A 24,997-nucleotide genomic window follows, 5' to 3' on the forward strand; every position below is an offset into this window, starting at 1 on the left:
AAATCTATTGAATCACTATGAATCAGGGTATTTAATCGTATTTACTCTTGAACTGCCTTTTAGGTGAGTCTTTTCTACACCTTAAGCACCAGCTAGTAAAGAGCTAGGTGGATAGTTCCTGTGTTTCTATGAAATATTTAATTGTATAAATTGGTCTTGAATCAAAAGCCATGTACATAAGCCATTGTTAAAAGATCTTCCAATATGATTTAAGTTAATGTTTAAATGCACCATTCTGAAAAATTACAACAATCCTGATATGATTCAAATTAAGCTAATGACCAGAATATGAGAAATCTGATTTATTTGAGTGGCCAGGCAGTCAAGTGAGAGCCCACGTTATAAAGGCTACATTTTTTAAAACTAGTCCTATAAAGAAGCTATGTGTATTATATAAATATATAAAGATAATGTTGGTTCTTCATCTAAATGATTGGCATTCAGTCGCAAAATTTATTGAGTTCTGTTGAAATATTTTGGGGAATATTCTGTGTAGTCTTTAGCAAAATTATAGACCAATTATATTTATAAAAGTGATTTATTCATTTGTATATTTAGGATTCATCGAGGAGCTAAAGATTTATACTCTCTGTACTACAGTTGAATTTGCTTTCAGTTCAAAACAATATATACAATCCTACCTTAAAAATGTTAAACAGGCAATGCCATATTTTTCTGTTTTGTAATTAAATCTGTTGTATGAAACTATTTAAATATTAAATATTTTTCAGTAACGTGATTTATCCTTAAATACAATTACATTGATAAGATAAGTAGATCCTATGTCATGGAGTGTGAATCTAGTTTTTTGTCTTTTTTTTAAATTAGCAATGGAACAAATAAGAACTGGATGTTTGTTTGTTAGCAGTAATCTGGAAAACAGTTGCCAGTTTATTGTGTTAATGAGTATAGTTGCCATAAAAAATCCAAATTATTCTGTGGAGAACATACATTGGGGATATTACTTTTCACATCACAATTCTTGGGTTGCTTATTAGACCAAATGCAATATGTAAACTGTTTTGAAAATTGAGATTTTAAGTAGGCGAAATACTTGAACCCATCATTCAATATATTTCTGTGTTCAAGTATAGATTTATCAATATTCATTCCCCTTCCCCCTGGTTTTGTTTTAAGCTATACCTGACACCAGCAATCACTTTCTGAAATCACGGAAGCTTTCTCCTTCTATTGAGGAAGTAGATGAAGATTTTGGAGATGACCTTCAGCTCCCGCAGCTTCATGGTGTTTCTGTCTCTTTAAGCAAAGATAGTTTGGAATCAAATGGTAAAAGTGCTTCTGACATTAAACGTCTCTTTTACTATACTGTATTTTAAAAATTTGCTAACAAACATATTGCAAGTATAGACTAGTTATTTTTTAAAGTGGTTTTTATGTTGCATAGTTCTGAAGAAATGAAATGGTCACTTCAAAATAATGTTATATATTTATTTTTACCCTGGTGCCACAATTTAAAATGCAGTATGATTGATTCAAGGAGTGTTTTACAACTCAGCTCTAGAAAATACATAGGCTTTAGGTTTCTGTACTAGTTGTACAATCGCCCCAGTCCAATAGTTCATTCAAACCATATGAGCTCACAAAACTATCCTGCTAGGCGAAGACAAAGCATATTTCTTTTTTCCTCTTTTTTGTTTTTTTTTTCTCCATTGGGAACCAGTCTGCCCACACATTCCTTTGTAGTCTTGGATTTACTTCCTATGTTTAAACAAATGGGAATTTAGAACCATATGCTAATATTCTTGTTTTCTTATTTAAAATGTCTGAATGTCATTTGGCAGTTACAGTACTAAGGTATAAATTCATATGGTTATATATATATATATTCTGATACTTTTATCATTTAGATTCAGTTGTGGCTTTGGGACCCAGTGAGAATGTTTTGGGAGATGGATTGGATACTTTGGAAGAAGAAGAGGAAAAGGAGAAGTTTTTTGCTGACCTTGAAAAAGGAGCATCCTCTACCATAGACTACTCAAAATTAAATCAGGAATTAGATTCTAATAATTCTGAAATCCTGCACACATTTTTACGGTAAAGTAAACAAAGACAACAATGGTAGTTATACGTTGAATTGCAGTAGTTTGGAAATATAACAGTGAAACATTGTGAAAACAAATTGTGCTAAATAAATATTCACATTGTATTGTAGCATTGAAAAGTAAGGTGGAAGCTGTAGAGTAGAAAATGACACTTTATGGATAACAAAATGAATTCGAACAGGATAATGAGATTGGAAGTTGAAAGCAAGCAGATATTTATGCATAGACTAGAAAAATTGCTTACCATTTGTGATTCTGTTCATTTATGAAAATGTTCCCTTCTCAGTGTTAACATAAATAAGTAAAGACATAAATAAATTGAAAAAAAATCCAACCCTCCTGACCTATCGTAAGAGCCTAAAAACCTAGCTGTGCCAGCTAGCTTGGGGTTCCAGTGGGGGGACATCACAGTGGAGGTGGTTGATCAATTAACAAGTCCCCCCATCCTGCCCCCTCCCTGTTTTTAATTGGATCGTAAAGTTTGGCTTGTATATTTATCTTTTTTTATTATAAGCCGCCCAGAGTTACTCTGTGGTAAGATGGGCGGCCAATAAATTTAATAAGTTTACTTAATAAACAAACAAACAAATAAGTAAAATGTTCAGTGACCATCCATAATTTTTACAGTATTTTTCTTAGGTCCAATCTAGGATGAATGTCGATACAATCTAGGAGCAATAGTAATTGAATACTGATCTAGACTGAGATTTAGTCTTTATTAGTAAAGGAATTTTCACTATTGAAGCCATAATGAGCTAAAATGTTTTTCAAATGTATATCTATAAATATAAGTAAAGCCAAATTGGGGGTTATAGCTTCCTTTTTTTAAAAAAAATATAGATTCTGTATTCTAAAATCTTCTTTGGATATAGATATTCACAGACTACTTCCACCCATCCTGCCTGCCTTTAGTTGTTTAGGAAAAAATTGTGGGTAGTTGAAAGGAATTTTTTTGTTGTTAGAACAGCATAGCATTAGAATGAATATCCTCAGCCAAATGTAAAGAGAAAAATATTTTGTCATAACTAATATTTTTATATTTTGCAGCAACCAGTCTCAAGCGAAACAGATGAAAGGAGAAAATGACAGTGAATGTATGAGTCATGAAAAATCTGGTAATTTCAAACAATTTGCTTAGTAACCTAACATTTAATGACTATTTACTTACGTGGCATTGATTTCCAAAGGATGTTGTCAATTCATTATTTCATTGTAGAGATTCATGAAAGGCGGTCACGAGATATTACATTAATTTAAAGGGCAGTTCCTCATAAGTCAAGGGTTACCTGAGACAAATAGGAAAATATTGTTGTCATTAGGCCATTGAGGTAATCTGCTACATTGCAACAGAATGTGAAGGCTTTATGCAACCAGTGACTGTAGAATAAGTTTAGGTTTTTGTTTTTTCAGTATTGATAAATATAGTTTAACTCAGAATTGGACACATTTTAAATAGAAAGAATTTAAACCATGTCTTAATGCTTGCTTGCACCCTTACAATTCAGTGAGAAACAGCACATTTCTGTTACTCCTGTAACATTATTCAATTTATAAGGACAATTACATAGCTGGCTATTCTGCTGAGAGAAGAACATTAAACTGTAACTTAAAGTTTTCCCATCTGTTTGATCTGATCCAATAAAAGAGTCAAATAGATCCTTGGAAAGGAAAATTGCATTGTTTCTCTTATTTGTTTTGAAGAACTAAACACAGACTTTCCTTCAAACGTTCAGGTGATTATAGTGAGGATTTTGAGGAAAATTCAGAGTGTAATGAAGACAACAAAGCTGAACAGGTGGTCACGTCTGAAGCTACTGTGAGCATTTGTGATAAGTATAATCACTTCCTATTTTAAGCATTCTAAATTTTGTGGTTTCAATGTTTTATCCGACTGTGGGCTTAGCTAGTTATTTATGGTACTTGTCTTTTGAGATGTAAGGACCACTAAGTTCAGTGGAATAAGCATCCAGGTGAGCAGTTGTGGGATGGCGTGCCCTGAAATCCCAAATGTCCCAGTTCAAAGATAGAAATGTGACATAGAGTTGACTTTGAATGCATTTATTGGCTTTATTCCTGAAGATACATATTGTTTATAACATTTCATAGCTGGCATCTAATTATGTTCAGAGCTCTTCAGAAATGTATACTTCTGAAATCATAAAAAGTTAGATTACCACTATAAAGCAAAACTATTGGAAGGATAAAAGAGCAATATGAGTTCAGCATCAATGCCAAAATCACATTACAGTAATGATACGATTAAAGATCTTGATGCCAAACATAACTCTCTTGAGACATACATAGTGTTTTTAATATGTTTTTAAAACAGATTTGCAAATCTAAGGACCCTATAATGATAGAGCCAGGGATATTATTTACAAAGGCATATGTTCCTGATTTAATAAAAGCTGAATCAGGATTCTAATACTTAAATGATATAATAATGATATTATCAATCTGTACAACATTAAACTTTATTTATAAAACTTCTAACAAATGAACAAACAGGCATGTATAGGATTGCGAATAAATAATACATTCTAATCCAAGACTATAAAATATTACCATTTAAATTTTCTTGTATTCATAACCATCTTCTCTGGTTTGTATTTTCATGTATACTCAGGTGTATTTCCAGCATAGATGAAGCATTCTGTTCAGTAAAAGGGCCAGATTAAAAGCACTGAATGATTAATCAGTTTTCTACACCAAAATCTTTCAAGGAATAACAGTAGCATTTACTCTTACGTATATATCATTCCATTGGGCTTTACCGCATTCTCTGAGTGGTTTACAAATGTCAGCATATTGCCCTCAACAGTCTAGGTCCTCAATTTACCAACCTCGGAAGGATGGGAGGATAAGTCAACCTTGAGCCAGTCAGGATCAAACTCCTGGCTATGGGCAGAATTTGCTTGCAATACTGCATTCTATCCTCTGTGCCACCATGGGTATTAATCATTTGGCTATTGGAAATCAATACATTTTGAGGAGAAAGGCACAATGATCGGAATGATTTGCACATGTATTAAATGCTTCCAAATATTATTTCCTTAAAGTATTATTCAGATTTTGATTTACTTTTTGGGAAAATAGTACTTATTTTGCTAATTTTCTATACCCAGAATTATAACTTCGATTTTCAGTAGTATATATCTTTTGATTTGATGCTGCTTAAGTTTTATGCAAGTGAAATATTAGTTTTATAGTATATCAAAAATTTTAGGTTGTAAAATGGTAAATTACTTCAAGAAAGTTTCCTATTATTCAAAATAATTTCTTCCATGTATGAGATTTATATATATATATATTATTTTATTTTCTAGGAGGAAAGAACAGGCATGCTGGCTAAAGGTACGGAATTCATATAATATGAAATATATATTATAAAATGAGTTTGATTTTCTTGAATTTTGGAAATAAATAATCAAACATAATGGGGCCATATTTTTTGAATTGGTTTCAATGCCAGTTGTAAATATGTTGGCAAAATTGACTTCAGAAATGCTTTATGGATACCTGAAAAAGCAAATAATTTTCCTTTAATTCTACTTATCATAGGGCTGGCTTCCCCATGAAATAAAAGCAAGCAATATTTATTATTATTAATCCTGAATTTTATTAGAAAAGATTACAGGAATACTTTGATGTCAAAAGTACTCATATCAGTCACTGTAACTGGAAAAAGAACAGTTTTACAGATTAGTGTTACACAAATAACTTTGTCTAGGAGTCATTTTCAAAGACTGGTCAAAAATAAAAATGGTAATGTAAGTGAACAATTGACATCAACATTTATTTTTCAATTTTGGAAATAATTTAAAGTTTAAAATAATAACAATTTACGAGTATATATTAGAGGCAAGCTTCAGTAAACAAGCCGTTAGTCTCGCTACAAAGAAAAACATACTAGAAACTGGGGGAAAAATGCTGTCCCTTTGTATATATGCTTAGTTAAAAGAAGTCCCATTGAGTGATACAGCTTTCTTCCTAGCTAGAATACTTGATATTGCAGTCTTCTCCCCAACCATCTCCTGCAAGCACGACATATGATTAGATCCTATTGTTGCATAAGCAAGAACCATTTAACATTTATTTTGCAAATAAGTTGATGGTGAATTATTTATCATTTTATACATAATTTTATCTTTTTCATTTTCTTATTTAAAGCCTTTTGTATTTAATGTATTTATTAAATATTCATTGTGTTATCTTAAAAGTTTCTTATTTAAACATTTTTTAGTATTTCTACATATTAAACTTTACTGCATGTTGCCCACTCCAATGTTACAGGTTAAGCATAAGATTGGCTTTACATTTTCTTCATCTTCACTAATATAGAGAAGATATAATTCTTTTTCCTTTGTAGTTCTTCTGGATTCTCAGGAGTCAGTTTTAGAAACTCCAAAAGCCAATGAACAGCAAGATGCAGCTGTGGTAGAGCAACATACACCTCAAGAAATTACTGTAGAAGAAATGACTGGAACAGGTAAGGCTACTTTTTGTTTGTTAATTATTTCTTCTATTAATCATGCTTTAAACGGATGTGAGGTGGGAGCAGTTTGTCTCATTCTATTTTGGTTCATTAAAATTATTGTTTGGTCATGTAAGTATCCATCTAAGCAAAACAAAACTTCCCATTGACTTCTCATTTATTTCAGTGGCGGGTAATCCAGTGTTTAAAATCAAACGGTCTTAAAAGTATGCAACTGTAGCTTAGATACTGTTTTTTTTCCCATATGATCAAATAGACTATCTTTAGCCCTATAGAATAGAATATAATTTTTCATTGGCCAAGTGTGATTAGACACATAAGGAATTTGTCTCCAGTGCATAAGCTCTCAGTGTACATACAAGCAACAAGAGCTTGTGCCAAATCTAGTTTTGAGATGACGATAAATGCAAGAAAAAACATAGAATGCTATTTTTTTGTTCTTTGGTCTTACTAGTTACTGAATTTAAGTTATAGTAATGCCTATAGATGTAATGTACATTTTTTTACATCAGTATTTAATGGTTGGTTAGGATCTGGTGTTACGATCTGGCATAATTACATTTCAATCCTAAGTTTTTTTATTGGAAATAATCCTGTTGAACTTGATGAAACTCATTCCCAGATACGTTTGTATTTGAATCTCAGCAGAAGATGCTTTATAATAAATATATATATATATATGGGATTGCAGTGAAAGGGTCCAATAGCCTGCTGCCACTGACAAAACTCCCTTTGTCAGACGCTCCTAACAATGGAAAGAATCAGAGGCATTTCCCTTTCCCTTTGCTCACTCATAAAATCTGCTCTGAGCGTGAAAAATCCTGAGCTGAATTGAGTGCCTGCAAAGAGTTAAAAGTCCTGTTGCCTGATCAAGCTTTGGCCCTGTGTGACATTAGAATTTTGCTTAAGTCATACTAGGTTACTAGTGCTGTTATTTTACTGATTTGTTCCTCATGAATATTTATTTTCAGCCTACTGCATCTGGAATCGTTTAATTTTTCTCCTTTCAGGTATTTCCAGTGGGCAAACCAACAGTGACATTGAAGCCTTGCATCAAGCTTACCGTCATGTTGAACAGTCTTTAGGAGCTACAGACGAACAGAACGTTCACGATGAAAAAAGTGAAGTCGAAGGGAGCTTAGTCAATGACACTTCACAAAATAAAGAAAGCTGCCCTCAAAATACTTCCATTACTAATTCTGGTAAATTCTGGTACTTCCCAATATTGTTTGCATTTATCATTCTGATCACTGGACTGTGTTCTCAACCCCGGTCCCCCTCCGAAGAAGATATAAATACTGTAGCTCCTTCCATGTTAATACTAAAATGTCCATTGCTATTGCTTATTCTGCTTTATCTCTGCTGACATCATTGCACCAGAGAAAGTGCAGAACCCACCTCTGTGAATTGTGATCCCACATGACTGCATTTATGTTGCTGATTTCCAAAATTGTGCTAATGAAGCTAATTACATGATTCTTTCCTATCAGAGTATCATTTTTCTAGAAAGGAGGTTAGGCAATTATTTGATGGAAAAGAGATTTGTGTCATTGATTCGGACTCTTGCGAGTGTAGTTTCATTATTCATGTCCAAGGCCAATATTATGGGGTTTCCCCAGCCTTTTAAGGCAGAGGCCCCCAACCTTTTAGGCACCAGGGACCAGTTCTGTGGGGAGAGGTTTTTCTACGGACTGGAGGGGGCGTGGTTTCGCGTGCTGCCTGCATCCCATGGATGGGGCTACGCTTGTTTGCGCGGCCCGGTTTCTGACATGCCGCAGCCCGGTGCTGGTCCATGGACCAGGGATTGGGGACCTCTGTTTTAAGGTCTCTGTGAATAGGATGAGTAATTCATTTTCTTATATTGTAGCCATTGTGCATATTGTTTTTTTCATGGAATGAAACTCTTTTATGAAATCTTTCTTGAAACTTCTCAAAGAAGAAACATGTTCTATTTGTAGTATGCAAAAGATTTTACAAATTTGACCATGAGATTTAAAAAACTAAATATTTTTCCTTTGATGTATTTCATTTCCTTAAATGAAATACATCAAAGGATGTAAAATATACTAATCTGTTAGTAAGAAAATCAAATCTCTATATACATAAAGTTCAAGAAATTAAAAAACAGAACTAAACTAATGCTGACAGTTCATTCATGCCCTTCCATCTTTAGTAGTCGCCTTTTGTATTTTGTGATTGTATTAGCATCAGTCTAGAAGTCAGTTGAACATAGATGTGTACTGTTATGCAAACCAGCATAATTGGGGTTGTATTCTAGCATATGGAAATGCGTTAGAAGCACAGTCTAGGCATCCGAGGAAATATATTGAAAGCTACACTTTATATCTCTATTGCTTATCTTGATTGACTATCTGATTATTGTGAGTTCTTTCCTCAGCTTTCAGGATTTTATTTATTTGACATCCAAGAAAATGAGTAATTACTTAGTCAGCCAGTGCATTTATGATCTCTCAGTGGCAGCAATGACTGCTCAGTTATTCAGTGTTAGCATTCCAATAATTTCTGTTACTTATATATTTGGTTGATCTCTTAAATAGAGCTAACAGTATAGAGCTAATGTAGCTATAATGGTTAAACCTGGACCTGGACTCTGATGTACAGAAACTCACTGTGTGATTTGTGACCAATCATTGTCTCTCAGCTCAACTTGTTAAACAAGGTTGTTACTGTAGGAAAAATAGGATATACCACTATAAGAGTCGTCATGGCGCAGTGGTTAGAAAGCAGTATTGCAGACTAACTCATTGCTCACTCCAGGAGTTCGATCCTGAGTGGCTCAAGGTTGACTCAGCCTTCCATCTTCTGAGATTGGTAAAATGAGGACCCAGATTGTTGGTAAAATGAGGACCCAGAAATATGCTGACTATGTAAACAGCTTAGAGAGGGCTGTAAAGCATTGTGAAGCAGTATATGTCTAAGTGTTGTTGCTATAAGATCCTGAATAAAAGATATTATGATATTATAGCTAACATATAGTTAATTAAATATATAATTTCAGTCTGATATCATTCAGTAGCATTCTTTACTAATCAACTCAATAATCACTAAAAAGTCATACTTTAGAGAATTGCCTCAAATTTGTTATTATTTAGTAAGTTTTTTGAAAGCTGTAATAGTATTCTCACAACTATGAGGAAGCTTGGGCATAGAAGTAACAATTGCCCTAAATCACCCAATATACTCTGTGGCTGAAATTTGATCTCACTGTTTCATGCCTAGTATTTGGGCTTTGCAAAATAGTAAAGAATAGAAAGACTGCTATAGAAAATAAATATATTAAAGATTGAAGTAAACTATGTATATAAGAAAAATAAAGCTTCAGTATGCTCATTGTTGTAATTGGGAGATCACAAATTATCTTAAAGAAGAAAAGTTGAAAGTAATGCTGGTTTTTAGTTTTGTTTACTGTCCCTATTGTGTAGAGAGCCAATGTCTCCTAGAAATGTACAATAAAATGTAAAAGCAAAGCTATTCAAAACAGTTTAAAATCAATGATTAATACACTGCATTAATCACTGCAGAATGTAATAAAATGGACAAAATAAGCCAGTCCCAATATAACCAGGTATTAGATAGATAGACAGACAGACAGACAACCTTTATTATTTTTTACTGTGGGCACAATGGCACACATTAAAAATGAAATTAGTTGCTTGCTCTCAAAGTGTACACATACATAACACACATTTAAACATACTATATATAACATACGGTATGTATAGACCTACACCCTTACATATAAGCAACATATAAATATTAATCACTTCCATCTTGAAAACATAACGGAAGGAGGAAGCTTTAGAGTTCACAAGTTTAATATTGTATGGAACAAAACTGACTGAATCTGGATGTTCTGCTTCGAATACCACGGAGCCTCCTCCCAGAAGGTAATAAGGAAAACAGGTCATGAAGAGGGTGTGTAGTGTCCCAGACAATCTTAAATTTATGTGCTATGTCCTGAATGGAAGGGAGGGAACTGCCAATAATCTTTTCTGCCATCCTCACCACTCTCTGCACCGCCTTCCTGTCTGAAGCAGTGATGCTTCCAAACCAGACTGTGATGCTGTATGACAGGATGCTCTCAATTGTCCCCCTGTAGAAAGTGGTCAGGACAGGGGAAGGAAGATGTACTTTTGTCATGCAACACAGAAAATGCAGGCGCTGCTGTGCCCGCTTCACCATTGTCTTGCTGTTGAGCGACCAAGCCAGCCTACTTGTTAACTGCACACCCAGGAATTTGATGCTGGTAACCATCTCCACAGGTGAATCATTAATGCATAGGGGAGTGTGGCTGTGCCTGCCTTTTCTGAAATCGACAATGATCTCTTTGGTTGTTCCAGCATTTAAAACTAAATTTATGCCAATCTTTTAGTAATTTCTGACCAAAAACTGGAATTTTCTTCTAATTTTATTTGAAAATACTTTTGCTACAGAAGTAATAACAAGTGTGCTGTTTTCCTTCTATCTAGATTTGCCCACCATAGAAGAACTGATGAAACCTATCAGAGCAGATTCATCTTTTGTCAGGGGATTTGAACTGGAGCCTGTTAGGTATTCATTCTGGAAAATGCATGGCATAGCCAATGAAATTTTCATGGTTTTTTTTTCTTTAACTCTTTTTAAAATGAAGATATTACTACTGTAGTGTTAGTAGGATATCATTTGCTCCTTGAGTATATTATTCATAAGATTTAAATATATCTTTGCTGCTAACATCTATTTAATCAATTAATTGGAGAGAAGAATTTAAGCTGAAAGCTTGCAACCTTAAAATGGTATCTGTTTGCTCAGTCCTGTAGCTGGCAGAACTAAGTATAGGTAGTCCTTGATTTACAACCACAATTAAGCCCCAAATTTCCATTGCTAAGCAAGATGGTTAAGTGAGTTTTGCCCCATTTGCCCCAACCTTTCTTGCCACAGTTGTGAAGTGAATCATTGCAGTTGTTTAGTAACATGGTTATTAAATGAATTTGGCTTCCCCATTGACTTTGCTTATTAGAAGTTGCAAAAGGTGATCACATGACCCCTGCAACCATCATAAATGTAGGCCAGTTGCCAAGGGTCTGCTCTCTCTCTCTCTCTCTCTCTCTCTCTCTCTCTCTCTCTCTCACAAACACAAACACACACACACACACACACACACCCCACAGGTGTAAGGAGTCTTTGTTAAAGCTTCTGAGCCTGAATTGGTATTCCCCAGCAGTTCCCTGGGCCAGCACCAGCTCAACCCCAATAAGTTCCACAGGCTGCTCAAATGAAGCCAACACTAGTCCTCAAGGCAAAGGCAAGTCCAGTCCACTAGGCAAAAGCAAGTTCCCAAGGCAAAGGCAAGATCCAAGACCAAGGCAAGGCAAAGGCAAATCCCCAGGGCAAAGGCAGGGCCACAAGGCAAGGCAGGGCAAGGCCACAGCTGAAGAAACACAATCCAAAGTTCAAGGCAAGAACACAGCAGCAAGGAAACGAACACCTTCCCAGCATCATTTCACTCCCCTTGATGAGCTAAATAACTGCTTCCTGGTGCAGCTCATCAAGAGGGATGAGGCTACCTTCTCACGAGTGGCCTGGCTGACCTTTTTTGTGCTGCCTCCTCTCAGCCCTACATGCTCTCAGATCTGGAGGAGGAGGTAGTTCTTCATCTCCACTGACCAGCTGAATTTGTTTGCCCTCTCCCCTCGAGGCCTCTCGGCTTCCCAGCTGCAGCTGAGTCTCTCCTGTCTCGAGCTCAGTCGGCTGCTCGTCTGGTTGCTCCCTTGTGCTCGGCCTCTCCGCTCCTGGCTTGTAGCCCTTGCCTGCCAGCTCATTCTCCTCTGAACGAGCATCTGGGGAAGCATCTGGGGGGAGTCATCACAGATCCGAATTTTGATCACGTGATCACGGGGCTACTGCAATGGTCATAAGTGTGAAAACAGTCCTAAGTCACTTATTTTAGTGCTGTTATAACCTTGGACAGTCAGTCAACAAATGGTTGTAAGTCAAAGACTACCTGTAAAATAGATGACTTAAGTCAGGGGTTGGCAACCTTGGCTCTTTTATGACTCGTGGACTTCAACTCCCAGAATTCCTGAGCCAGCATGGCTGGCTCAGGAATTCTGGGAATTGAAGTCCACGAGTCATAAAAGAGCCAAGGTTGACTACCCCTGACTTAAGGTATGACGGGAAAGAATCCCCCCAAGCAAGATCTCCATACCCAGAAGGCAAACCTTGATAGAGCTTCAAAGGGGTGCTTATGGGGCCAACAAATAACCTATCTAAAATACATTGTCTTAATAGTGCATGTCCATGAAATCATAAATCATGAAATCATAAAGCCACATCCGATTATACTTCATCCCTTCGGCCTTCCATAAGGTGATCAGCCAACTTAGTTTACTGATTTTTTTTTGCACCCGCTGCAGGAGACAGAGAATATTTTTAATTTTAATTTTTCTCTTTTGTTGTATGCTAGTATATAAAACTGTCAAACAAATAAGTAGGGTTCATCATTACTGTATTGGGTACAGTTTTCTTTTTATAGTCAAGGAGTTTTTGAGTGTATGGGAAAGAACATTACCTGGCCAAATATGAGATACTTGTTTATATCTGTTGCTGTGTGATCTATTGATAGTGCCATTATTGCTTAGTCCTGTCCTGCTGGATCAGGTAATTGTTTTACTGCACAATTATATAAAACTAGTGTGCAATTCAGTATCAAAATGTCCATAATGTTTTATAAGCTATTATTAATAGAAACAACAGGACCTATTCACATATGGCTTTCTTTCCCTTCCATCTCATAGTCCTGTGAAAGTCGCACAAGATCACACAGATGGATTAATGAAGACATCTAAAGAACATCCTAGTGATACTTCAGTGGAATCTCAAAACGTTGGCTGTCTTTTAAACCATCACGGCGAACAAGAAAATACTTCTGTTTTAGAAGTTGCAAATGAAAGTAGTAAAGATAGTCCTCATCTGAAAGTTATCAAGAAGAAATTAGCTGATAAAATTAAACACGATGCTATGAAATTAAGCACTCTGTCAAATTGTTCAACACTGTATCAGGAGAGGAAATCTGGACAGGTGAGCAGCTTTTATTTGTCATACTTAAGGAACAAAAAAAGCAGGAAAGTCAAGAGTTTTATTCTTCTACAGCTAAAGCCAGTCCAAAATAAGCCATTAAGTAAAAGGTAGCCTTTCAAAAAAAGGAACCAGTCATCAGCAGGACAAATTTATTTCACAATCCCAAAATTAAAAAAAATAAGTCTCTGCCAATCAATTAGAAGCCATCAGAGAGGAATCAAAATGATCCTGCTTAGTAACAGAGTTTAATACTTTGCTGGTTGAAACTTTGATCCTATTCCTCCAACCTTTACTCCCTGTTTCCTACTTATCCTCAACTTTCCTCACTTTTCTTGAAGCAGCTGATTTCTAGGATTCTGAAATATGACTTTCAAGACGCTCGTGTTGACCACGGTGATTAGGTTACTGCTTAGGCAGCTGAGTATCTACTTGTTTGCATGATTTTATATATGATGTTTGAGTTGTTTATTTGGGATACAATCAAACTAATATAATTTTGGTAAAAATTTATTTGATAGAATTAGATTTACAAGTTAATCTTGCCATTCTATAGAAGTATAATTTGGTGATTACATAACTTTGTTTTAAATATTAAGCCTTTATTTTGCATTCTGAAACCAAGCTAGTCAATAATATACATGTATATGTCATTTGTAGGTGCATCAACCCAACACTTGGAATAAAGAGAATCCAAATTTAGTACCAAACAAACAAGTAATGTATAAGAATAGTAAAAACACAATGATTATTCATAGAAAGAAACATTTGGGTGGATCACATAGTTCTATTAGAAGCTCTGGATATGGAAAACCCAATTCTTCATTAAAGCACCTCCCTACAGTTAATGAGAAGACGTTGAAGGAAAGCAACAAAAATCCACTTCTGAAAGTCAAATCTCCACCAAGACAGAAAGGTGTGTGAGTGTGTCTATATATTTTAAATTACATGTGTGTTTGTGTGTGTGTGTGTATAATTTAAAATTGGTATAACATGGCATAATGTATATTTAAAGAAACTACCGTATTAAAGGTTATGAGAATAGACCTTTTTGGCATAAAATAATTATTCCAAGAAATATAAGGTATCTATATCAAAATTATAGAGTCATTGTTGCAATTTTTTAAAAAAACAAGACATAATTGATTGTTTTCCTTTCAAAGGCACATCAGTGACTAAAGTAATTCAGACAAAAACCCCTTCACTCTCACCCAAAAGAAATGATTCTACTAACCCTGGACAACCACCTTCAGGTGAATTTCCACCAGAGGCTAAAGAAAATGACATCCAGCATCACAAGGTAAGTGATACAACCACTGCTCTTCGACAGGTATTTTTTAAAAAAGGAGAATGCTCGAGAAATGAAAATGTAGAATACGAGGAAGGTTCTTCGTTCTAAGTGTTCTTCGTGTCGCTCACGTACTGCTTGTTCTCGTTTAGCAACCGTTCGCAGTTACGACAGTGAGGAAGAAGTAACTTTGCTATCCATCTTCGTTTTTACAACCTGCACCGTAAAGCAAGGTTTTATTTTTTGTAAAGCAAAAGAAAGCCGAAGTAAGACAGGAAGCACCATTACCGTTTCACTTAGTGACCACTTGGCTTAATGACTGAGTTGCTGGTCCCAACGGCGTCGCTAAATGAGACCTGTATACTCTTCTCAGATGTGAGAAAGGAGAATGAACACCCAGTTTGGCATTCCCTTATTTGATTTGATCTAGCAAATGCACATATACACTGAGCTCGAACCGTAGCACAAAATGTATATATACTTGGGGGGGGGTTGTTTTAAATAACTCTTGTGCTACCATAGACAACTACTTATTATTGAATTCATAATCTATGAATTGGGTTCCATTAATAGAACTCATACTTTGAAGGAAAGGGGGAGAGGTAATTTTGACTTTCCTCAGTCTGCAGTCCCTCAGTTTACTCAATATCTTATTTTGGGTGCAGAGACAGAATGTGAGGTGATACAGAAGGCAGGAGGAGGAGGGGGAACTGGCAACCTCCCGGCCTTCCCCCCCCCCATGCCTCTTTTGTGAAAGTGTCACTTTGTACATGGTCCTTCTTGCAAACAGGATAGATTGGGATTCCAACATAAGAGGCTTGTCTGGGGAAGAGATATGTTAAATCCAATCTATAGTAAAATTGTTTATCTCATTTATATCCTTGTTTTTGTAAGACAGCTTTGGGAAATGTTGAATTTCAATTCCCAGCAGCCTCAACCATTACGATTATTGTTGAAAATTCTGTGGGGGAGGGGTTGTACAAATAGCTGGAGGAATACAGATTTCCCCATCTTTGCTTCAGGGAGCTTAGACCAGTTTGTGTTTTTCCATCTTGGTGCTTATTCATTTTAATTATAATAAGCTTGGATGCTTTCAACTGCTTCCTCAAGCATAGCACTTATTTGTGTATATTTTATGTACTTGAATTAATTTGCTTCGGTGCTAAAATGATTCATTTTCCTAATGAACAGCAGTGTTTTAATTCCTCTCTACAGTGTTGAAATATTTTGCACACTGGCATAGGCTTGGAAAACATTAAGCATTTAATTTTTATATGGAAAAAGAAAATTAGCACTTGAATTTGATTCGGCATTCCATATTGTATTTATTTCCTATGTATCATCAGGCAGCCCCAATTTCCTCATTTCATAATGAAAGAGAGCTTTATTTACTAAAAAGAGTGCAGGAAGCAGAGGAAGAATTGACTGCAGCCAATACTTTGATTGAGCGTCTGAAAGCCACCTCTCTGCAAACAGAGAAGGAAATGGAGGCAAAGATTCTGGAAAGGAAAGTGCAGCAAGATAAAGAGCTTTCCCAGTTAAGCCAAGAAAATTATGTTCTTCAAACACAGGTGCCATCTTACATTCTTTTGCTGCTTAATAAATAGCATACTTTTTAGTATATTCCATTAAAACAACATTTATCTTACATTTGATTAAAATGTCCACGAAACTACCTCCCTTTACTCATTGTTTTTGGAGATGCAACTCAGTCAATTGTCATGCAAGATTGTCTTTCTACTCTTATCCAGTTTTATGCATTGAAATGTATATTACTAAACAAGAAAAAACTACTACTCAGTTCCTAATAATCACAGAAATACTGGGCAGCTTTATAAAATCCGATAAACCCATATCCCATACATGTTACTTGGAGGAAAAGCAGAATATAGATGTGATTATTCAGGTTACTAACATTTCAATAAATGAATACTATTTACTTGAATAATGATACCTACATTCTGTTTCTCCATTATATACGTATTCAGCTTACACGTAAAATTATTTTTTCTCAGCATTATTATAAGATGCAATAATGCTTAGGCATTTTCTTCATAGCTAAATAATATAAAAGACCTAAAAAAAGGAACAATGTGGTCAACTATTCGGGAGAAAAATCCTAACGATGAAGAAATGTTGAAAGAAATCCAAAAGGAAATCCAGAATCAAGAGATTCTTCTCCAAGGATACCACCAGGTAAAGATCATTTAATATTGTGACTGTGGGCTTTTTGTCCTGCCTACCAGAAGTGTTAGACAGCACTTCCCATTGGAGCTTATCAGTCAGTGCAACTAGTAATTATCTTGGCAGAAAAGAAGCTGAAGAAATCTGAAGTAAGTAACTTATTTTTAGAAAATTCAGTTTGAAGCCTAACTTGTATTTATTTCTTTGCATTTGTTAGATTTATAATCACCTTTTTTCCATGCAAATTAGACATTCTGAAATAATATCATCAATTTGGCAAGGCATCTAGCATTTTAGTGTTAAAGTAGATTTGAACCCTGCCACCTCAATTCTAGTTCAGTATCTTAATATCCCGCTGGCTCTCTAATGTCTCTAATTTTTGATGCTTCAAATTAATCACTGGTGGTACATGAATTTGGTTCTTAAGAAGTAAATAACTTTGCATGCAGCTGTCTACATTTTGTTTGTATGAGTACAAACAAAGTCAAATCTAAATGTTCTAAATTTCAATTTTTTAAGTTTGAAAATTCTTAGTATGTTTCTACTTGCATAATTTGTATCGGGAAATAAATAAGTATATCCTGCTGCCAATTTTTGATTGTGACTGGTTCTGATAATCCCACTCTGTTTATAAACCTCTTGTTAAGCATAGATTAAGCTTCCTGTTGTTTCTCAATCAGCACATATTTTTTTTATTGAAGCAACATTTGAAATGAGACTTCAGGAATAATTTAGCCCCCTCCTCCTGCCAAATTTTATCATCTTATTTAATATAATTTAACATACAGCCACTTTAAAACTATAAATGGTACACACACCAAACTTTCAATGCAATGTAGCACATTAATCTGGCTGATTTAATTATATGCGGAAGTCCATAGCTTCTGTGCTGCTATCCATATAACATTATTCATTTAATAGGTTCCCTTTCAAATCCTGAAACGTTTACTCTTGACCCATAAAGTAACAAGAAATTGTTAGATCTGAATTGTTTTAAAGACAGTTTTTTATTAGCACATTTATTCAGAGATAAGGTTCCTGGGGTTTGGTTATTGATTCAGGAAGCTGAACACCGGGCAGCAACCTAATCTGTTTATTGTGATATAAATTTTCTGAGCCAGGGAGAATGTTGGATGAAATCTCTCAACAATACTTTGATTTTATATAACAAACTACTATTGGTCTGGAAATTAGAAACTACAGATACTGGTGCACATCTTTTCACATGAACCCATAGTAACTAAATAATTGTTCTTTTTTAATTCAGGAGAATGAAAGATTATATAAGCAAGTTAAGGAACTTCAGCTAAATAACAAGAAAAATGAGGAAATTATGTTTAAAGAGAATCAACGTTTGATGACTCAATTAGCAGCTTTACAGTGAGTTTATTTAAGTGTATGGCAAAATCTATAATAAGTTTGCATAAATTATTATTTCTGTAGTAAATAGAGGAACATGTCATTTATCTGGATATGTAATTCCCTTTGAACGTAAGTAGGACTTACTTCCAAATAAACATGATTATAATTGTGCTGTATCTAATTGATTTTTAGCTAGCAAATCAGTTGTGGCTATTCCCACCAAAATCAGTGGTTTAATCAGACATTCTAATATTGGGTGATAGTTAGGTGAGAGTTGCCTTTCAAATATTGTCTCATTTCTAAACTGTACAAAATGGGTAGGATTATATTGACAGAGGTTTTGCCGAAAAAAAGCCATTTTAGAGAAGTAGTTTGGGTCAGGACAGATTTCTTACTCAGTTTGTAAATAAGCCACCTAATATTGAATAGCTTCAACAAGGAAGTTATTCAAGAAATCCCAGTATAGAAATTAAAAAAACAACAACTCTATTCTGCTTTGAAAGAGTACCATCTAAATTATTCTGAGATATTCTTGTCGTTTGCAATAAACTAAGAAGTCAGCAATGGAGTATGTGTATACATATAAAAATTAGATTCATTTGCAGATATATCCAAAATATAGGACTGTATAAAAGTGGTAATCTTTTAATTTAAAATAGGGAGAAGCTAGAAAAAAATAATGCTTTATTACATGGAGTGCAGAATGATAAACCATCTGAGAATCAGAATTTCACAGACTTGATTTCAGAACTTCGAGCAGCCAAGGTAGGCCCTTTTGCAATTTCTGTGCTTTAATATTCAAAATATTACCAGCAAATTCATATCAATATGTAGATGTTACTATTTTTATAACATATCTATTTTAGTATTCTTTCAAAACAAACATTAGATTGGACTGATAAGATATATTACTCTGATTTAACAGATCAACTCAGAAAAGTTTCTATTAGTACTTTCCTGTTCCTTTGTGACTAGATTATCGTCCTTTTCTTTGTGTATTATCTTTCCAACAATCCCCCAAATTTCAGGAGCCTTCTTTACCCAACTATGTAAGCTGATGCCCCTAACAATTGGGCAATTTTTGACAGATTTTATTGCTGAGGAGATTCACTTTATTTTCCATATAACTCTTACGAAGTATAGCCATAATCATGAACTGAAATTGCAGATATTTTTTTTTTAGTTTCCTACCATAAAACTAAACTGCATGAACTACATTATCTTGATTTTGTGGGAATGACAGCTGTAAATGATTAAGTGACAATTCCACCTGGGCATTTGGACAGACTGATTTCTTGATAAAGAGAATATTGAGTATGTTGCTGGCATAGATCGAGTATGTTGCTGGCATAGATCTCTGAATAGATCTGCCATTATTCTCAACCATGTGGAAGGCTCCGTTCAGTGGTTAATAACATATTTTGTCTTTCTCTTTTCTTTGCTATCCCTGTCCTGGGGTGGGGTGGGGAACAAAGGCTACAGAGGCCAATTTGATTGAAGAGAGAAAGCATCTAAAGCAAGATAAACAAGCCCTTGAAGTTGATTTGGCTCAAATGAGGAAAGAACGAGATTTGGCAAGAGCCCAGATTGTTTCTGCCTCAGGTAACATTCTGTTTTAAGAAGACTATTTCCCAGTGAATAAGATTGCTGTTTTGTTGTGTTCTTCAAAATGGAAAATATTGCATCTGTTTAATATTCAATGTGTTTGTGCAAGGAATCTTTGAAAAATAGTGCAGTTCCAGCCTAAGTGTCTTCCTTGCATATATGTATATGCATATGTAGAGAACAATCACACTAAGTCTTCAAGAGGATGCAGTGACTTCGGCATTTTGATGTGAGGCATTTTGCTAGCCAGAATGCTCCATTTAAAGCACTAGGGGGTGAGGTGATCACAGTGTTCCAATATCTCAGGGGCTGCCACAAAGAAGAGGGGCTCAATCTATTCTCCAGAGCAGCTGAAGGCAGAAAAAGAAGCAATGGATGGAAACTAATCAAGCAGAGAAGCAACCCAGAACTAAGGAGAATTTTCCTGATAATTAGAACAATTAATCAGTGGAACAACTTGCCTCCAGAAATTGTGGGTGCTCCCATATTGGAGGTTTTTAAGAAGAGATTGGATAACTATTTGTCTGAAATGGCACAAGGTTTCCTGCCTGAGCAGGGGGTTGGACTGGAAGACCTCCAAGGTCCTTTCCAACTCTGTGATTCTGTTATTCTATTACTGTGCACAATGCTGGTTGTGTACAAAACATTAAAGCAGCCACTTCTTTAGTAAGGCTTACACGGCACCTCAGAAACAGCTTTGCAAGTAATGCAGCTGCTTTAAGGATGGGAGGAGAAGGTGTCCTTTGAAGGTCCCATGCATTGCAAAACATCTCTTTTGCTTTTTTTTCATGATGGAAAAAAGAAACCCAAAGAATATCACTCTTGCATCCGGAAGTCCCGTCTTAGCCATGAAAGCCAGCAGGGTGATTTTGGGCCAATCACTGTCTCTCTCAGCCCAACCCACCTCACAGAGTTGTTGTTGTAGGGAAAATAGGGGGAGGAAGGTGTGTTGGATTGTGTTGGATATGTTTGCCGCTTTGAGCTATTTGTAAACATAATAAAGGCGGGATACAAACAAACCCAAGTTTTTATATACAAAAATTAGCTCACAGTTTAAAACCAAAGCAAAGAAAAATAACAACGATGCTTCTAAAAGGATTCAGCACGAATCACTTTTATCTCCTAGGTGAGAAATCATATGAAATGAAAATTATGGAAGAGTCCTACAAAGGTGAAATTAATCGCTTACAAAAAAGACTCCAGTGGTATGCAGAAAATCAGGAGCTCTTGGATAAAGATGCAGCTCGCCTGAGAGGAGCAAAAGAAGAAATCAGTAAGCTGAAAGTAGAGGTGATTATAGTATCAAACATCAACTAGAAGTACACCCATGCAAAGCCAAGGTATTTTGTTGAAAAAGACAGAGGCCAGATCTCCTAACTGCCCCCTCAGACAGAGTGTCATACAGCCTGAGGTTCATGTATTCAGGGGGAAATACCTATTGCCTGCCTGACTTCTTGGTGGACAGCAGTAATGGTCACATCTTGCTTCTCCTTATAAGTATATAATCTGGCCACTTATTGCCAAAACAAGGAAGGGAGGAAAATTGGCCCTAGATAAGCAGTCAGGGAGTTTTAATGGAACTGTTCCAGCCTGTTAACTTATCAACAGAGGTGGCTACTTTGGTTGCATTTTCTCTATTAACTAGAACTAGGTGATGGAATCAGTCTGGATTTCTGCTTGACATCCCAAGGTCTTAAGTTCAAGAGATACTGTGGTTTGTACCCTGACATAAAACTGCTCTGTATTTTAGTGTTTTAGATTTGTCTGTTGAGAAGTAGCCCAAAAAACGTTCAATTAGAGGCCTGGAGTGCAAATTGACTCCATCTAGAATGCTCTCTTTTACTTGTTAGCTGGCCAGGAATATAGCTGTTGCACAATCAATATGCCCAAAATATGCTGAAATTTTGAGAATGTCAGACATTCATTCACACAGAAAGTGAGATCGACTGTTAAATAAACTGTCATTTTTGTGATGGTTTCTCTGTCATGTTTAATAAGCCCAATAAAAAGGAAGATAGAATTTCAGGTTCATTATTCATATCAACTTCTCCCTTCCTTCCTTCCTTCCTTCCTTCCTTCCTTCCTTCCTTCCTTCCTTCCTTCCTTCCTTCCTTCCTTCCTTCCTTCCTTCCTTCCATTAAATATTTTTGTATGCATAAAACAAGAGAGAGACAAGACAAGGCTATTCTCTCCTTTATTTTTATTAGCATTATTAGCTAATAGATCTAGCATTAGAACCATTGGTAATCCAAATACATAAAAAAAATAGAATTCTAGAAGCCAAATTAGTTGCACAAGAAAATAAATTGAAATTATTTTAGAGTGATATTGTACTTAAAATCCAACCTAGAGTCTCCGAAAAATGTTGGTGGAACATGATATGGTTCAATATCAGACAAATCAATCTCTCCCCCATGCTGATATGGGATTGACAGAATGAAAAGCAATTTGTACGTTGACTAATAGACTTTAAAAATATTGCTGTAAAGATCCAATACTATGAGTTTTTTTAAACAAAAAAACAATAAAGATCTATTCAAGAGAAATTATTCAATAATGTGAATGCTATCATAGAGAGAATGACTTAGTATCTCCTGATACATTATCAGAGCAAGGCACACCTAACATCAGGGGGAAGCAAGCTGTTCCAGAGGGACAACTGTTACTGAGAAAGTCAATGTCCGGGTTCCAGGCCTGTTTTCATGAAGGAAAGTCTTCCATTGAAAAAAAATGAAAATACTTTGTGTTACGGTAATGATAAATGGATTGTAACTTTAGGCCATTCTTTGGCATACTTTTATTTTTTATTGCACAGGTTGAAAAACTTAGAAGTGAAGCTGGGCATCACTCTGCCCAGCAAAGGACACGACTAAAAAATAGGGCAGCAGATGCTAAACGGATTCAAGACCTTGAGCGGCAGGTATGTAATATACAGTCGTTTTTCCTGTATTATATTAGTATCTACTTTCATTAATAATTAGTATGGTGATTTAACTGTGTTTGCTTTGAAGCTCTTTTCTGGGGAATAATTGTTAAATAGATTTACAGAGTGGGGATAGGGAATTAAGGCCAAATAATCTTCGTACTAAAATAATGTCCAAGGAAGGATGCTTAGTTCATTTGCAGCGGTTCTCAACCTATGGGTTGCGACCCCATTTGGGGTCGATTGACCATTTCACGGGGGTCGCCAAGCAAGGCTGTCCGCCATTTTTTTTTCCCCTTTTCCGGCAGGTGCCTTACCTCCCTTGGGCTGGGCCAGCTGGTGGTCGGCCTGCTCCGTCTCTGCCGCTTGCCAGCTACGCCTCGGCCGGCGCAGGGGGCGGAACCACGCATGCGCGGCGCTCCCGGGCAGGGAAAGTCCTCGACTTACAACCGGTTGGGTAGTCCTCGACTTACGACCGGTTTAGTCCTCGACTTACGACTGGTTTAGTCCTCGACTTACGACCGGTTGGCGGTCGTGGCATTAAAAAGGTTGAGAACCACTGATTTACAGTAATTGAGAGGTATTTCAGTCCCTTTCTGAGATAGAGAATCTATAAAAAAATGATATATCTATGTCTTTTCATTGCTCTTTCCCTAGACCCCTGAAATATATAGGTTTTGGGAAACGATCGGTGTGCATGCATGTCTGTCTGCCCCAAATTTAGATGGAAATGTTAAAGGCTGATTCTGATATTTTTAGCACACAAAGGATTTCTTTGCTACTGAGTTCTTCTTTTCTCTCTTCTCATTTAGTGAAATCATTTTCACAGCAGGTGTCCAATATTAATTATAATTGAACTGTTAATTATAAATTATAATTTGAATTGTCAATTATAAATCCCACTAGTTATGTTCAGTATACTCCTAGGATTCTCCCTTTAGCTTATTAACAGTATCGTTTGCATATTTGTACTGTTCAACTATGAAACAAGTATCCTTAGGTATGTTTAAAATTTCAGTGTAAATATTATCAGACATTTTTCTCTTGTCACTGAAAATGTAAAACTAAAATACCTTTGCTCTAAACCTTTTGACTTCCTAAATGTTTTTTTATTTTCATTTAATTTAACGTATCTTTTGAAAGGTTAAGGAAATGGAAGGGATTCTGAAGAGAAGATATCCTAATTCTTTGCCAGCTTTGATATATGCTGCTGCTACAGCAGCTTCTGAGGGAGACGGCGATGCTACACCAAAAAGTAATACAGTGGAATTTCTTGAAAAAAGAGTTAAGAAGTTAGAAACCGAACTGGAGGGTAAAGATGACGAAGCCAAAAAAAGTCTCCGTGCCATGGAACAACAGTTTCAAAAAATAAAGGTGAAATACTTCACTGCAGTTTTAAATACTTCTTTTAAAATCTACTAGCTGACAGCTGAAAAGGTTGAAGCTGTTAAGATGCCAATTAGACTGCAAGTGAAAGGCTTCGGTATAGATGAGGCCGTTGCAGGTTTCAATCTACTTTGTACCAGTAGAAATAATAAGGAAAGTATTACGTGCCTCAGTTTTACCTGTACAGAACAGGCTGATTATTGTTCTTCTTTACTATTCAATAAAAACACTGGTGAAGATGAGCCAGGACTTCAGTAAAAAACTGCTTTGATTCAAAAGATCTTGGCAATTATAGACCAGTCTGAAACATATTCTGAGAAAGATGATTAAGAACTCTGAGTACTAATTATCTAGGCCCATTCCAATTGGTCTTTCTAGTAAGATACGATACTAAAATTGTTTGATTACTTTGGTAACCATGAGTCATGCTGGAAACTGGCTTGGAGGGCTTGGCTGTGGTTGTTTTCCTGGATACTTCAGGAAGTTTTAATACTCTGATGGCATTCTGGAGGGCCTTTTAAATCTGGCTCTTCGTCCCAGGCTTTCGACGTCGGTGGTTGGAACCCCTTGTTGCATGGGTGATACGTTGTTGCTGATAGGATTCACAATGTTGT

The 24,997-nt window shown here is 35.8% G+C and overlaps 1 protein-coding gene across 1 annotated transcript in view; it reads left to right on the plus strand.

Moving 5' to 3' along the window:
• CEP162 (centrosomal protein 162) overlaps window positions 1–24,997 on the plus strand; it is a 42,777-nt gene that overhangs the window by 9,303 nt on the left and 8,477 nt on the right. Inside the window, exons 5-23 of the mRNA XM_015825215.1 lie at window positions 1,138–1,287; window positions 1,869–2,055; window positions 3,111–3,178; window positions 3,797–3,879; window positions 5,390–5,417; window positions 6,433–6,552; window positions 7,569–7,760; window positions 11,049–11,130; window positions 13,356–13,638; window positions 14,296–14,551; window positions 14,799–14,935; window positions 16,270–16,494; window positions 16,982–17,119; window positions 18,375–18,487; window positions 19,129–19,234; window positions 19,945–20,071; window positions 21,201–21,364; window positions 22,890–22,994; window positions 24,141–24,371. Coding sequence (XP_015680701.1) covers window positions 1,138–1,287; window positions 1,869–2,055; window positions 3,111–3,178; window positions 3,797–3,879; window positions 5,390–5,417; window positions 6,433–6,552; window positions 7,569–7,760; window positions 11,049–11,130; window positions 13,356–13,638; window positions 14,296–14,551; window positions 14,799–14,935; window positions 16,270–16,494; window positions 16,982–17,119; window positions 18,375–18,487; window positions 19,129–19,234; window positions 19,945–20,071; window positions 21,201–21,364; window positions 22,890–22,994; window positions 24,141–24,371 — 2,795 coding nt within the window. The remainder of the gene's footprint in view (window positions 1–1,137; window positions 1,288–1,868; window positions 2,056–3,110; window positions 3,179–3,796; window positions 3,880–5,389; window positions 5,418–6,432; window positions 6,553–7,568; window positions 7,761–11,048; window positions 11,131–13,355; window positions 13,639–14,295; window positions 14,552–14,798; window positions 14,936–16,269; window positions 16,495–16,981; window positions 17,120–18,374; window positions 18,488–19,128; window positions 19,235–19,944; window positions 20,072–21,200; window positions 21,365–22,889; window positions 22,995–24,140; window positions 24,372–24,997) is intronic.

The sequence above is a fragment of the Protobothrops mucrosquamatus genome, unplaced genomic scaffold (assembly GCF_001527695.2).
Source record: "Protobothrops mucrosquamatus isolate PMUCROS unplaced genomic scaffold, P.Mucros_1.0 scaffold2549, whole genome shotgun sequence".
Classification (NCBI taxonomy): domain Eukaryota; kingdom Metazoa; phylum Chordata; class Lepidosauria; order Squamata; family Viperidae; genus Protobothrops; species Protobothrops mucrosquamatus.